This window comes from Grampus griseus, assembly GCF_964374135.1.
Source record: "Grampus griseus genome assembly, chromosome: 10".
Classification (NCBI taxonomy): Eukaryota; Metazoa; Chordata; class Mammalia; order Artiodactyla; family Delphinidae; genus Grampus; species Grampus griseus.
The window spans coordinates 87,932,755-87,949,351 of record NC_139004.1 but is presented as its reverse complement, the minus strand read 5'-3'; the positions used below and the strand labels follow the sequence as shown (position 1 = coordinate 87,949,351).

At 39.5% G+C, this 16,597-nt stretch overlaps 1 protein-coding gene across 1 annotated transcript in view; it reads left to right on the top strand.

Annotated features, from left to right (window-relative positions):
- Positions 1-16,597, top strand: part of CNTN3 (contactin 3) — a gene marked incomplete at both ends in the record, with an annotated part of 237,636 nt that overhangs the window by 80,313 nt on the left and 140,726 nt on the right. Inside the window, one exon of the mRNA XM_082663614.1 lies at positions 9,766-9,861. Within this exon, the coding sequence (XP_082519740.1) occupies positions 9,766-9,861 (96 nt within the window). The remainder of the gene's footprint in view (positions 1-9,765; positions 9,862-16,597) is intronic.

Sequence of the window (16,597 nt, the reverse complement as noted above, 5' to 3'; positions counted from 1 at the left end):
AGATAGTCTTGAAAATAGTTCTCTATATTCGGTAACGTTTTATGTATGAATGCTGGCTTTTTCTATGGCCCTGTTAAAATCAAACTGACTTTTAAAATATGGTTTTCATGCAGATTTTCTGAATTATCTCAAACCTCTGGTATACTTGGAGATCTTAGTTTCAAAGAGAAGGAAAATGATTTGTAGTATTGCCACATAAATTTTTTACATGTGGTTTTAATGATAAAGCTAGCTTTTTTAAGGTACATGAAGTATAAGAAGAAAAAATTTTCAGAAGGTAAGATTTATAGTACTGTTCAGCTTACATTAAACTGTTCATGTTTTAAAATTTAGTATTACAGGTGAAATTAATATCCATAATCAACTGGGAAGAGTTTTTTTTTTCTTTTTCTTAGATTTAATATACTGGAAGAGCAAAACTGTCAATATCAGAAACATTATTCTTAATTTTTGTTGTTTGATTTAATAATCCAGCATTAACTTTTTCCCAAATACATAAGGGGCTTTTTTATTTGATATAGTCAGGACCAGTAGTTTGGCTCTTAATTGAAAAGCTCCTTAATAAATTAAAATAGGTAATCATTTAAAGAAAAGTTATCTTTTATTATAACAATTTTATTTTTGCTTAAAACATGAAACTATATATGTCTTCTGCTTTTTGTTTTTGTTTTTTAATGCAGTGCCAAGCACTCTTCGTTGATGGAAGGTAGGAATTCGTTGTGTTATTTGTATAAAACACACCTATTATGAATCTCCTGTGATTTCCAGCTATTGTTTTTCTTTGAATTTGAGTGATAATTTAAAAAATATTTCTTAAGTAATCTGGGTACAGAAATAGTCTAAAGATTTTTATTTTTTTATTTATAAGCTTTTATGGTATTTTGCATCATGTATTCTATTTTAGCATCAATCTTGGGAAAGGGTGAATTGCTTTCGTTGAGTTTTTCAGAAGTTTAAAATTTTTTTTATAAACAACAGTTCCCTTTTTTTCACACACTTATTCCCTCAACTTTTTAAGTATTTCACTAGTAATTTAATTTCATGTAAAAAGGGTGATTCAGTTCTGTTAATAAATACAGGCAGTTCAACTGATGGAAGCAGAAGGGCTTGCTAGAGAGCAGCTACTAGGCACAAGCATTCTGTGTGCTCTTAACAGTGGACGGTATCTTTTCTAGAGGGGACAAATCATACTGCTTGAGTTGAAGCCATTTGTACTGGATAGGTGCTTTTTGAGGTCTGTGGAAGGCAAAAAGGAGATGGAGGTGAACTGAGCCCTCAGCCTTAGTCTTGTGAGACAGACTAATCTAAAACTCAGTTATCATGTAGTCCAGAATTATCGGAGAATTCTTCCTTCACAAAGCGTGAACATTTTTAACTAGACCTTGAAATATAGATGCTTAACATAAGTTGAAAGGAGAATGATGGGGCATAAGTAAAGTTTTAGAAGCTGAAATACTCCAAATGACAAACCGAGCTCTTTTGTGGCAATACCTGGAACATAGGTACATATTTCACACACATATACATATATATGTACATATACTAATACATACATGTCAAGTGAATGACTGAATGTTAGGACAAGAAAATGGACTTCATCATCTAGGCAATGAGAAATTCATGTAAAATTTTGAGCAGGTATTGAAAACTGGATATGTGTTTTATGAAGAAAACTGAACTCAACTCTCTGGGCACAAGACAGATGGATTGGATGAGAGGGGAGAGATCGCAGGTGGGGAGACCAGCCCAAAGGTTGGATGGACTTATCCCATAGTATAAAGATGAAAAGAGCTGGACTTGAAATCAGTTGAACTGGCTCCACCTCTCACTGCATCACCTTCGTCAAAGTCTGTAATTTCTTTGAGCCACAGCTTTTTTGGAAAATGGAAAAATGATACCTTTAAATAGAGCTTTTGTGAAAATTAAATGAGATAAATTCCAGGAAATTCTATCACACAGCCTAGCAAATTCCTTCATCCATTAATTCCTTCATATGTGAAATTAGTCAGTTTTGGTAGAGCATATTCTTATGACATTGGGGATGCAGAGTTTTGATAGACAAGCATACTGGAGCCATATGCTTAATACACGCCAGGTGAATTTGCATCATAAAAATTTTCCAGTAAAATTAAAACGGTGGTAGTGAGAAATTAGAAATGGGACGAAAGAGGCTGAACTTTGCAAAACAATTAACATGATAAAATGGAATGGATTAAACAAAAGTAGGAATGAGGAGTGACAATTTGGAGGTGGGAGTCTTAGAAAGTAACAACACAATGATGGAAGTTGTAGGGTTTTGTAGGGACTACTCTAAGCGTAGGAAAATGAAATGTTGAATATGAGATGAATAGCCAAAATGTGTCTGGAAGGCATGCAGAAAATGCATGTTTTGAATCAAAATTTTGATGAGCACATCTTTGGTATAGGCACAATGGTAAAAGCTTCAGACATGGTGAGATCTATGAGAGGATGTAAAGAAAAATGATAGCTATTATTTTTTGAACACACCGTTTTAAGTAAATGATGTAGACTGTCTTATTTCTTTCTCACAACAATAGCAGAGATAATTGCTATTATTATCCTCAGTTTACAGATGATGAAACTGTGGATCAACAAGTGAAGTAATCTACCACAGGTCAAACACTTAAGTTTCAGGAAAGGGATTTGTAGATGGGTTTATCTGACTCCAGAGGACCGAGACTTAAATTCAATCCAAGTTAAAAAGTGGAAGGAAACAGAGAGATGGTCGTGGGGGGAAGGAGGATTTGTTTAAGAAAAGTGGAGCATGGGAGTTATTGGAAGATATATTTTGCTTTTTAGATGAAGTGATCTTTGCATGTTTGAAATCATAGATGAGATGAGAGAGACTGAAGTAAGGAGAGTTGTAAAACCAGAGTCTCAGAAGGAATAAGGGAACCTTGCACTTCTATAATTCTATTTATTTATCAAAGGGCTTGCAGATCTACGATGCTAGAGAGCCTCTCTCAAAAAACTCTGTGAGATTCAGAGGGCAGGTGTTGTCCCCAGTTTACAAATAAAAATCTGGGAAGCACAGATGATCAAGGGGTAACTCCCCAGTCTTGCAGGTCTGGATTATGGTGGAGCAAAGACAGGATCCCTGGTGGGCCCACTCCTGTTTTCTTTTCCTAAATCTCACTGGTAGAAAGTTAAGAAATCTGCAACCCAGTCACAGAGGATTCAGCTTCGGTGGGGGACCCACCATGGAGATTCCAAGGAAAATGATATGATGGATGCAAATGTATGTTGATGACCCACACAATGCCAACAAATATGTAATAGCCTAGAGATACAAAGGTGAAAATGACAGTGTTCTAATCTTGGTGGACCCCCAGGATAGGAGAACAAAATGGAAAAATAGAAAAATACAGAAAATACAGAATTGGGAGCTTCCCTGGTGGCACAGTGGTTAAGAATCTGCCTGCCAATGAAGGGGACACGGGTTCAATCCCTGGTCTGGGAAGATCCCATATGCCACGGAGCAACTAAGCCCCTGCGCCACAACTACTGAGCCTGCACTCTAGAGCCTGCGAGCCACAACTACTGAGCTGGCACACCACAACTACTGAAGCCCGCGCGCCTAGAGCCCATGCTCTGCAACAAGAGAAGCCACCGCAGTGAGAAACCCGCGCACTGTGGCGAAGAGTAGCCCCTGCTTGCTGCAACTAGAGAAAGCCTGCGCGCAGCAACGAAGACCCAACACAGCCTAAATAAATAAATAAATAAACAGAATTGAAAGGATGGAGGTAATTTCGAGAGTTTCAAGAAAGAGATGTGGATGAAGCTGGTTTTGAAGATGAATAAAAGTGCAACGTCAGTGAAGGAGTGGGAGAGCACAGTTGCGTGATTTTTGACAAGCGTTTTGTGCTTGGGGAAATCCAAATAGTTTGTTATTGTTTCAGTGTATGTGGCTGAGAGTTGGGGTTGCTGGAGCAGTGGGGTGATGAGAAGCAGGGAAGGAGCTGAATTATGATATATTTGTGGGGAAAGGTCTTGTAAAGTATTCCTAGGTGCTTAGAGTTCACCCATTGTACCAGTATTTCAACTGTGTATAAAAAGCAAAGACAGTTCCTGAAGATGTTAAGATCTTATTAAGTACTTCCCTGTTCCCTAAGGAGGCTTAGAAAATACTGAATATGTAAATCTGCTTGGAAACTTACAACACAAACCTGTTGTAAAACCTGGAAAAAGGCTGGGCTTTTAAGTATGAAATCTATTTGCAGTAGACATTTTTGGTATTCCCCAAATGTATTAAATCCCCTCTGCCCACCTCTGATTAATGTGCAGTGGGGGGTGGACAGTTCCATGAAAGTTCACAGTGAGAGCTCTGATGGGTAGGGGAAAATGATTGCCCCCAGGGAAAACCCTTCACTGTAAGGTTGGGAGCCTGTATTCAAATACCCTTGACTCCCGTCTTTCAAGGTGATGGTTCTAGAAGGCATTCTGTACACTTATCAGAGGTTCATGCAGAATCAATCCCTTATTGACTACAGTAGCAGCTTCAGTAATGTAATCAGCTGGTGGCTTTTCTTCCATCCCTCTTTTATTCACCCCACTCCTTCCCTCCTACTTTCCGAGATCATCTTCCATATACCGCAGATCACTCAAGTCCTTTCTTGGCTCTGCTTTTGGGGAAGGAAAACTAAGATACTATTGAACTTGTTGAGCAAGCCATTGTTTTTACATAAGGAACTATTTTTGTTTTCCTAGGACACACCTATAGCCTGCCATGGTAGAATTTTCCCTTAGAAACTTTACTGGTTTTTTTTTGGCTGCGTTGGGTCTTCGTTGCTGTGCACGGGCTTTCTGTAGTTGCGGCCAGCGGGGGCTACTCTTCATTGCGGTGCGCGGGCTTCTCATTGCGGTGGCTTCTCTAGTTGAAGAGCACGGGCTCTAGGCGCATGGGCTTAGTTGTTCCATGGCACATGGGGTCTTCCCAGACCAGGACTTGAACCCATGTCCCCTGCATTAGCAAGCAGATTCTTCTTCTTTTTTTTTAACATCTTTATTGGAGTATAATTGCTTTACAATGGTGTGTTAGTTTCTGCTGTAAAACAAAGTGAATCAGCTCTACATATACATGCATCGCCATATCTCCTCCCTCTTGCGTCTCCCTCCCACCCTCCCTATCCCACCCCTCTAGGGGAGATCAACCTGAAAGTGTGAAGTGTTTGAGCAGCCCATAGAAAACCTAGCCCAATAAATAAAATTAACAGACAGGTGTCAAGGTAGAGTATTTTATACACCAGGAATGGTCCATGTGAATATTCATAGGAAAAGCAGTCAAAGTAAGGAGTGTATTTCTCTCCTGGCTCTGCATACCTCCTTTTGATATCTTGGGAGATAATGTCTCCAGGGTGTGACCAGAACTTGGGATATCTTAGAGCAGCACAGCATAGGTGGTGACCAGAAAGGCAATCAAGGTGAGCCACTTGTGGCCTGTAGGTGGGGTGGAGGAAGAGGAAAGAAAGTAAAAAAATATGGAGAGCTAGATTTTATCTTTGTTTTTTAATTCGGATTTCCCCAGTTGTATATGTACTTATTTGTGTGTGTGTGTGTGTGTGTGTGTGTGTGTGTGTATTTAGTTCTCTATAATGGTATCATGTATAGTTTGTGTATCCACACTGTGGTCGAGATCCCTCACAGTGCCCTTTTATAACCACACCCATATCCCTGCCCCAACTTCCCTAAACACTGACAACCACTAATGCATCCTCTGTTTCTGAAATTCTGTAATTTTAAACATATTATATAAATGGAGTCGTACAGCATGTAGCCTTTCAGGATTGCTTTTTTCACTTAGCATTATTCTCTGAAGATTCATCCAAGTGTGGGGTGTGTCAATAGTCCATTGCTTTTTATTGCTGAGTAGTATTCCAGGAAATGTGTGCACTACTGTTTGTTTAACCATTCATCCATTGAAGGACATCTGGGTTGTCCCCAGTTCAGGGCTATTATGAATAAAGCTGTACAAACTTTTCTGTACAGGTTTTCTTGTGAAAATATGTTTTTGCTTCCCTGGGATAAATGCCCAAGAGTGCGATGGCTGGATCATATGGCAATTGTGTGTTTAGTTTTTGAAGAAACTATCAAACTGCTTCCAGAGTGGCTGTGAAATGCTGTACAGTCATACAGCCACCAACAATGTATGAGCGATTCTGTTTCTCCACATCCTTTATGGGGTTTAGTGTTGTCGCTGTAGGTCTGATAGGGGTTGCTAACCATTCTGATAGGTGTGCCGTGATACCTCATTGCAGTTTTAATTTCTATTTCCCTGATGGCTAATGATGTTGAACATTTTTCATGTCCTTATTTGCCATCTCTGTATCTTTTTCAGTGAAATGCCTGTTCATTGTTTTGCCCATTTTCTAAATGGATAGTTTCGTTTTTTACTATTGAGTTTTAAGAGGACTTATTCTGGATACTATTCCTTTACTGGATAAGCGATTTGAAAATATTTTCTCCTGTTGCCTGTCTTTTCATCCTTTTCCCATGCACTTTCACAAGGCAAAAGTTTTAAATTTTGTAAGGTCCAGTTTATTACTGTCAAGCCTAAAACCTTTTTGCTTAACCCTAGATCCCAAAGATGTGCTCCTCTATTTTTCTCTAAAAGGTCTATATTTCTATATTTTTATGTCTTACATTTACATTCAAATCCATTTTGAATTTTCATATATGAGTGAGGTTGAGGGCAAGGTTCATTCTTTTCCCTATGGCTGTCCAGTTGCTCCTGCACCGTTTATTGAAAGGCTGTCCTTCTTCCATTGAATTGCTTTTGCACATATGTCAAAAATCAGCTCAGCATATTTGTGTGCATCTGTTTCTGGATTCTCTGTTTTATTACATTGTTCTATGTGTCTGTCCCTCTGCCGTTCCCACACTGTCTCGCTCATTGTAGCTACATAATAAGTCTTAATACTAGGTAGAGTGGTTCTTTCCACTTTATTCTTCTTAGTCAAGATTGTCTTAGTTATTCTAGGGCCTGTGCTTTTTCTATGTAAGTTTTAGCACAAGCCTGCCTACATCTACAAAAAATATAAAAGTAAAACAACCAAAAACCTTGCTGGAATTTTGACAGGAATTACATTAAATCTATCTATCAATTTGGGGACAGTTGAAACTATGCTGAATCTTCCAATCCATGAACACAGTAGGTGTCTTCACTTTATTTAGACTGATTCTTTTTTATCAGTATCTTGGAACTTGCAGCATATAGATCCTTTGTATGTTTTATTATCTGTATACCTAAGTACTGTATTTTCTTTGAAATGATTGTAAGCAATTTTGTGTCTTTAATTTTGGTTTCTGCAGGTTTATTGTTACTCTCTAGAAATTGTATCCTGTGACCTATTTATAACTCACTTTGTAGTGGGAATTTTTTGGTTTGCTTTTTGTTTTTGTAGGTGCCTTCCTATTTTCTATTTAGACAATCGTATCATCTGCAAATAGGAGTCATTTTATTTCTTCCTTTAGAAACTGTATGCTTCTTATTTTTTATTCTTTTCTTATTGCAGCGGTCAGAACTTCTAGTATGATGTTGGCTGCAAGTGGCTAGAATGAACATCCTTGTCGTATTCCTGATGTTGGCAGAAAACATTGTCTTTCACCATCAAATATGATGCTAGTTGTAGTTCTTTGTAGATGCTCTTTATGAAGTTGGTTTCTTCTTAAAATCTGGCTAATTAGAGGCTCACAAAATGTGAATAATGTCACATTTTGCAAGAATTAGGAGACAGGAAGAAAAATCTGAGAGGTTTCTACCAAATAATTTCTGGAATGACTTCTTATTTACTTTGACTCCTAAACAGGGCTTGTTCTGATACAGTTCTTGTCAAGATTGGACCATATGCAGCCTTGACTTGGGTTTAGGTTGCATATATAATCTGCCAGGATATTTCAGTAATCTGAGACTTTTTGGATATTTTTACTACTTTGATCTCTATAGTCCCTAGGGTTAAAAAAAAAAAAAAAAAGCCGGGAAAACACTTCAGGCCACTACAGTTATTTTTGTTTGCTCTTCCTAATGCATGTTCTCCATGAACTGGCCACATCAGGTATCCAAAAATAATGTTCTTTGCCCTTATATACTGTAGAGATAGTATCACTGCAAATGTCCAGAGCAATGGACAAACCTGTGACAGTGTTAGTGTTTAGGCAAAAGAGGTTTTCACCTATGGAGGAGAAGAGACATTGTTAGTTTCCGTAGAACCTTTTTTTTATCCTTTTTGGTGTATTCTAGGTAAAATCAGTGATGAATATGTTTTATGATGTGAAGTTATATAACAGAAGAAAACAAGGAATTGGACAGAAAATCAGTAATTATGATGCATACTTGGTTGTCAAAATACAATGATTTGAAATTATTTTTCCATGTATAGGCTACATTCTGATATGAGGTACTCCTCCACTTAGTCTTTGGGAAACATTTGGATGGTACAATTTTGCAGTTCCAGCTCAGTTACACTTCAAAAGCCTTAATGTTTTGATAATGCTGCATTTGGTTATAGATTTAAGATGATATAATGCTACGTTATATCACTTTTGTAGGGTAACTTCTGAATAAAATAAGTCCATAAACACTATTTTTTCTCCTTTTATAGTCACACATATGTGAGTTTTGCTGAATTGCTTTATTCCATGCTTAAAAGCTAGCAATTTAATACTGTTTTTCAGTAACAATAAAATGAAACACATAGGCCTTCTAATTTCCCATTGATGCATTGATTTATGGTGCTCAGAAAATTCATACATGTCTACAGTTGGTAGTTTTATCAAGTTGAAGAAGATTATTTTGGTTTTTGCATTTTTCAAAGTTGAAATTTTTCAAGTTGTGTTTTAAAATACATACACTGCCTTACTTTTCATAGTCACCACATAGGCAATTTATATCAACCCTTAAAAGCTATGAAATGAGTATATTCTTTCACAAATTGACAGTGTAATTGTTCTCATACAGAAAGTGACACCACAGCATATATTAACTATGGAATGCACAGTACTTTTTTTTTACGGTACGCGGGCCTCTCACTGTTGTGGCCTCTCCTGTTGCGGAGCACAGGCTCCGGACGCGCAGGCTCAGCGGCCATGGTTCACGGGACCAGCCGCTCCGCGGCATGTGGGATCTTCCCGGACCGGGGCATGAACCCGCGTCCCCTGCATCGGCAGGCGGACTCTCAACCACTGCGCCACCAGGGAAGACCAGTACTTTTTTTTTTAAATCATAGTTTAGAGAAACAAATGTTTCTTCTTTTTTTCCCCGTAGGCTTAAGCTTTGTTCAAAATGAAGCCCATAGAATTTTCTCCATGCTATAATTTAAGCTGGAGAATATGAATTGGAATTTGCTGTCCTGGATTATTATTGAAAGAAATTAAATGGTTTTTAAAAATAACCACTGGTGATCAAAATAATATTTGCCTTAATTGCTTTATTAAATACTTGAAAAAAAATATTTGACCAATAATAAAAACAGTTTGTATTTTTTTACAGCTACAGATAAAAAGGAATATGTGGGTTTAATTTACAGGATTAGTGGGTACGTATTTTTGTTTCTATTGCTGCATTTCTAGAAGCCTTAATAAAGAAATCAAAATCCTACTTTTCCTTCTCAAAGCAAATGTTAAATGTTTTCCTCCTGAGGTTCCTGAGATGGGATTTTTTATTATCCTAAAAAAGAGGAATGTCTCTATGTGAACATTTTAAATTTATGGTCCTTTCTGAAATTCTGTTTTGTTTTGTTTTCAAATCAGATCTGGAAAATTTTAAAACCAAAATGAGAAGTACAGTGTCAGTGCGTGAAGGACAGGGAGTTGTCCTGCTCTGTGGCCTCCCGCCACACTCTGGAGGTAACAAGTGCTCTGTTTTTGCTTTTATGTTTATTAAACAAGTTTTGGGGCGAGACCCACAGCATATGTACTGTTATTGCTTCCATAAATTACCCTGAGAAACTTGATAATCCAAGCATTGGATTCTGTCAGGTGAGTTGCAGTATAAGAAACTCTACAAAAAACAGTCTATCCAGAGGAGATTATAAACATAATTTACTCATTTCAACAAGGAAGGTTCTAAAGGCAAGCAAGATCAAGTTAATTTCAATTACCTAATGGTGCTGAACAATGCTTCATCCTTACACTATTATCATTCATTATTTAGTTGCAGACCGTGACGTACATTGGTGTCTTTGTGGTTTCTCCCTCTCTCTGTCTCTCTCTCCAGCCTTATGCATACACGCTTACACATGCTTATTGATATATGCTGTTGCACCTCTTGATATATGTGTAATATATATATTGAAAATGAAATATGTATGTGTATTCACATCATTTTATTGGGGTGTTGGAATTGCAAATTTTATGCTATATTGCTATAAATTGAAATATTGCTGGAAATTCACAAGGTTAACAAAATAGTTACCAAGAATGAAAATGAACTTCTGCACATATGAAAATAATTTAATAAGTACCGCTCCCCGGTAAGAGCCTGAAGTGCTGGTTGGATTTTCCTCTCACGCTCACTATTACAAACTTGGTCACTTGCAGGAACAAAGAAGGCATTATTAATGTATGAATCATTGTTGTCAGAGAAGCAGACACATTCTGTTATGAGAGGATGAGAATTCCTGAGAGATAAATAGGTTAGAGAGAAGCTTTCTGACCAGAGATGAAACTGAGAAGTCTTCTTCCCATTATAATAAAGCTTATTCAGATGTCAGTATGCTGGACTTTCTTTGTTCTGTGACATCCAAACCAAAGTCCTTTTTGCCCAGTGGCTCGGCAGTTTTAATCACAAAATCCTCAGCCCAATGAAACAGACATTTCCCGTCTTCAGTATTTGATCATTTGAAATGTCTGAGCCAGCTGCAGACTGCAGATTTGGGCCTTGATTAGCTGCCGTGCCTGCCCTCGCGTTGGTGAGTATGGGTTTAAATTGGGCTCCCCAGTCTACTTCGGGAGTGTCTATTTTGCTGAAATCATGAAGTTTCAGAGGACCTGTGACTTTGAGGGGAAGCATGGACTCTCTTGATGAGCAGTAAAAGTAACTGAGCTCAGACTGGCTTGAAGAAAATAGGGAGTTTATACTGGCTCGTATAACTGGGTTGAGCATGTGCTTTCTACTAGAGCTGTGTGGTTGACACAGCGATGTACCACCCAGAATGACTCGCCGCCTCACCGTGGGCAGCGGGGTCAGCCAGTGGCCTCCAGCTCTCAGCTTCTTCCTGATCACCTTGGCTGCAGGAGCCACTTGCCCAGGGTCTCGCCCTTCCAGGAACTGCCTGCATCTGGTGACCGCACAAGGAGAGGATATAAGGGGTCAGCCCCTTCTGCCCAACACTGGACAGTTCTAGTGGGGAGGGCTCAATCCAGAGCTTCCTTCCAGCATGACCAAGGCTTTTTGGGCCACGACAGTCTGACTTCTTTCTTATCTCAAATCCTGCTTCTGCCTCCTTGCTTTCACAGGTTTTGAGCTTTGGTCAAAATCTTTATCCCAGGCTCTAATATTTGCTCCCTGAGAACCCGATCTATTGGACCCAATGGTTTAACGAATTTCATAAGCGGCTGGTCTTTCTTGCTGTTTCGTGGCTCTGCTTCCCTCCATGTTGATTCCATTGTCATGTAGACTCCCTGTGGTAGCACAGGTGGCTCCTGGCACCTCCAGGCCTTCTGGTCCTTAGTGCTAAGGATCCTAACGGACCAGACAACCTGTTGCTCAGTGGCTCCTGATTTTCATTGGATCAGCCTTGCTCATGAGATTTTCCCCTCCAGCAGAGAACCAGAGTCAGCTCCATCTACTGGCAAGCACTGAGATGAGAAAGGCGTACTTTCCAAAAGAAAAGAAGGGTTTTTTGTTGTTGTTTTGTTTTTTCGTTTTTTTTTTTTTTTTTTTTTTTGCGGTACGCGGGCCTCTCACTGTCGTGGCCTCTCCCGTTGCGGAGCACAGGCTCCGGACGCGCAGGCTCAGCGGCCATGGCTCACAGGCCCAGCCGCTCCGCGGCATGTGGGATCTTCCCGGACCGGGGCACGAACCCACATCCCCTGCATCGGCAGGCGGACTCTCAACCACTGTACCACCAGGGAAGCCCAAGAAGGGTTTTATTATGAGAAAAAAAAGGGAGTGATGTTTTAGGTAGACATTAATAATGGTTAGAAGTACACCTAGTAAGCAAGTATCAAAATAACTAAAGTTTATTCTTTAAAAGCAACATAAAATAGTAGCTGGGCGGTCTTGTGTATGATGTGTGTTGGAACTGTTGACCCAAATTAAAAGTCTAAGTGATCTTCTTTAAACATTTTTATGATTAGATGTACTTGCTGATAACAAAGGAGGGGATCTTTTAGTTGACTGGGCATGCACACAGTGAGGAAGTCTTAATAAGCTGTTGGATAAAACATGTTCCAAAAGGTGAATCTTTTCCATTGTCATGAAATTGGAGAACTGCTGGCCAGTCACAACTCTCCTAAGTAATGACAACCTCTAAGTTATGATTCCTCTCTGCCTTGGCGACTTCATATAGTGGTCTTTTCATTTTTAAAGCTCACAGTCCGGGGTGACTGTGAAAGTCAGTAGAATTGTTGGCAAAGAAGGAAAGAGATCTTTCCAGATGCGGTGCATTAGCTCTTAAGACCCCGTGGCATGCATGGGGGAGCGAACCACTGAACAATAGCGTATCTTCCTGCATGCTAGATTGTGCAGGAAAATGATAGGGACCAGAGCGTCAGGTTTAGATGCTGAGAACAGGATTGTCATTGATCCAAGTCTGCCTTATGTTGAGTCTGCCAAGTCACAATTTACATCCCCTGCCCTGACTTCTTGGTATGGGAGCTTCTTGAAGACAGAGCCTATGTCCAGGTTTGCTCTGCACCCAAGTGCCTGACACAAGGCTGGTTTATGACAAGCAGTCAGTAAATAACGGTTGAACAAATGAACACATTCATGAAATGAATAAAGGAATCCTCTTTAGATTGGGCCAGTTACAGATGCTTTCTAAGAATGCACTGCAAACTCTGTTTCTAGAGGTGAAAGCGTTTAACAACTAATACGTGCTGGGTGCCAAGCAGACAGGTGCAGACACTGACAGATGACGGTGAACTCTGCCCACAGCAGCTGGTATCAGCTCCGCTTCATCCCCTTGTGGACTGAGGGACTTTTCATTCAGTGGAGGATGTGAGGCAGTACAGAGCAGCTGAAGCTGTGACTCCAGGATTTATCAGTACATGTGATATGGGGCACACATGGCCCCGCTGTGATCCATTGTGTCCTCTTTCCACAAAGTCCCGTGGTCTCTGCAGGACACGACCTTCCCTTCTCTGTCTTAACTGCTGTATTACTTTTACTCACTTCTACTTGGTCCCTTCTCAGTGGTCGGAAATTTTTAATTTTGTTGTTGTTTTCTGATTACTGAAGACATCATCGTATTTTATTATATCATATGCTCTAACAGAATCACAGCCTGACAGAGTAGACACAGGGGTGAAATAATAATAATAACAAATAATAATAGTAGTCTCTATTTATTGAGTGCTGCTTAGTTGCTAAGCAGGGTGCTGGCTGTTGGTGGAAATAAATCATCTGCTAGGAGATTCTTTTGATGAAACGTATGGAGAGGAACTGGATAAGTGACAAGGGAGATATGCAAAAAAAGAACCCAAATAGGAGTCCCAAAGTATGGAAACTGAATATATTATTCAAACTCCCTTAAATCATTTGTCTGTGCAGATAATTTATAAGCAAGTAGCTGCAACCTGGGGTTGCTTTGCCTAAGAGCAGTTGCCATTTATATGACGCCAGAGAAGGAAAAATTGTTTCCTGATGGGTGACAGAAATGTTTCCTGGGAGTCCCCGTAACTCCTAAGCAATGCAGGTTACTGTCATCTGAGAGGGGTCTCATCTCCCACTCATTCTGTGACACTTTCTGCCACTTCCTATTCATTGTCTTCTCTGCAGGATAATCCAACATCTCTCTAAGGTGAAAGGAATTAGTATCCTCTTGAAAATTCGTTGGAAAATCAGGAAGTGACATGCCAAAAATAAGGTACCAGCCATGGATTATCCGTGGGTTAGTTATCAATCTAATTACCAATAGTGTGAAAAGCTGGGAATTAGTGTCGTTACCAGTCAGTTGCTGATATCACTACAAGATCGTTGAAATTCAAATGCACAAAAATATTATCCTAATATAAATAAGGATACAAGACTAGTTCATGGGCTTTTCATGATAAATACTAATTAGACAGGAATTCATAGGTTAATCAAGTTATTGCCTCCATACATGTTAATAAAGACTTGGTTTTTGTCCAAGGATGCCTGATGAGATTTATTCTGAGTTAAAAATAGACCTGAGTATTTCCCAGTGTTTCATAAGCAAACAGCTTTGGTCTCTGATCCAGCTTCCAATGTCTGTGCTCTGCGCATATTCTTCTTAAAATGACAGCCCTGGACACTGCCATCCTTTGGGATGTGAAAAGGAAGAGGGTGAGATGCTAAACAGCAGGTAGTGGAGGATGAAGCAACTTCATGCTAAAAATTTCTTTGTAAATCCTGGTGTGACAGAGGTGACAGCTGTTAGCAACATAACCAGATGGCATGGGATTTACACCCTCTGTGCCAACATCTTTTTTTTTCTTTCCCTAGGACCAAAAAACAAAAGTCACCTCAGGTAGTTTAGATGGGGCAACTTGAAGAAAAATTTCCAAGTAGGAATGTTCTGGAAACACTTGTGCAGTTGCTAGACCTTGCTTCAGGGCGATGAGACATTACCTAGTGTTTTGGGATGTGATTTTGACCCAAAACAGTAGTTTCCCCAAATACCTTAATGTGTAACCTTAGCACCACCTTGGCTTAGGCATTCATCTTTCCTTGAACTACACTCTACTATTCATGTTTGTAGTCTAGTCAAATTTAAAACAACAGCTTTTTACAAAACTTTGAAGTAGGGAATACATAATACGTTCATGGGCAGAATGTGCTTTCTGGCTCCCATGGCATTTGCATCACTGGTCACTATATAAAACGTTGCTTTGAGAACCCAAGGGTTTCCCCTTCCCTGAAGCAATGTATCTGAAAGTTGCATCGTAGCAGGTCTTTCTGCCATCACAAATTATGAAATCTAGAGAAAGCTGATGGTTGGTGGGTTATTGAGGAATAAGCATCTCTCTGCACTATAGAATATCGCTCCTAATTTATTGCTTCTAAGCCTGGGAGTCAGATATGTTAACATGTCACAAGAAAGAGAGAATCCATCTGTAGACTGCATGAATAATATATCACAATTGTAAAAGTGTTTTTTGAATATATGCCAATGCTGATGTGACTGTTGACATTTATGGGTGCCCAGAATATTAATAAATTCGCAGTAGTATTCAGACAGGTATGTTCTGAATCGGTTGACACATAAACCTCAGGTGCTACTATGTGGATAACAGTAAAATTGATCTCTAAAGGGAGTATCTGTTGTCTCATATAGTCTTAATTGCTGAACATCCATTTTGTAGTTGGAAATGGAGATGAAAAATCCTGGGTTTCTCCGAAGTGCTTGAATGTGGAAACTGTGAACTAAAAATATTCATTGAGTCTGCCCTCCTCCCTTCCTTCCTTCTTCCATCTGTCCATCTATCCATCCATCTATTTTATTCATATTTTGATTTACTCATGCATCCATCAAATATCTGTTGACGTGTAGAAGATGTTTATGTCTTATAATGCTATTTTACTGCGATATATATGGCCCTTTACTTGAATAATCTTAGTATTGAATACAGAAGAAACTGAAAGCACTGCTGATAAACTTGATAGGAATGTATTCAAGTCAGTATTTTTGAACCCTACCCAAACCACTTTCCGAGTTAAATGTACTTTTCTCAGGGTGCAAGGCAATAGAAAGATAAATAGGAATCCCCCTGTCCCCAGGGGCATATATGTGAGTGGCTTGAAATGTCTGATTTATATATATAGATAAAAATATACTATAATCCTAATATGTTTACTAGGTAGAAAAATATAAAATTAAAATATGTAAGTAAATTTTTAAAGAGGGCTTACTATATTTTCTTCATGTACCCCAGGGTACATTTGTACATTTTTTACCCCGTTTTAGAAAACCTGTTTCTAGACAGCGCTTGGGTTTCCTTCCTCCAGCCGTCAGGGTTGGATTATGTGGTGGAGGTTTTAGATTCGCTTGCGTTTTGTTTAACGACACAAGCAGTGACTGCCTCTCCTCCTGGGTATTGCCTCCATTGCCTCCATGGGCTTGGAACCACGCCTAGCATGTTCCAGCAGGCCACTGCCGATTGGCCCAGAGGAGGACACCTGACACAAGCTGGGCCAATCAGCCGCTCTCTCCTGCCAGTTTGAAAATTGACCTGACAGGCTCTAAGTTTTGAATTTGGAAGTTTGAGGCGGATCCTTTCTATCATGCCAAGAAAGCTGACGCACATGGTGTAGAGATGCAGCCCTGCAGAGGCTAAAAACAGAGACCAGGAACAGCGTAAAGACTAGGGACTGCCTGGCTGCGGGCCCTCCAACCTTTCTCCCTTGGAAGCTGCTTTCTTGCCCTTGGGCGCTATGCAGCAGCCCCAGTATATGGAT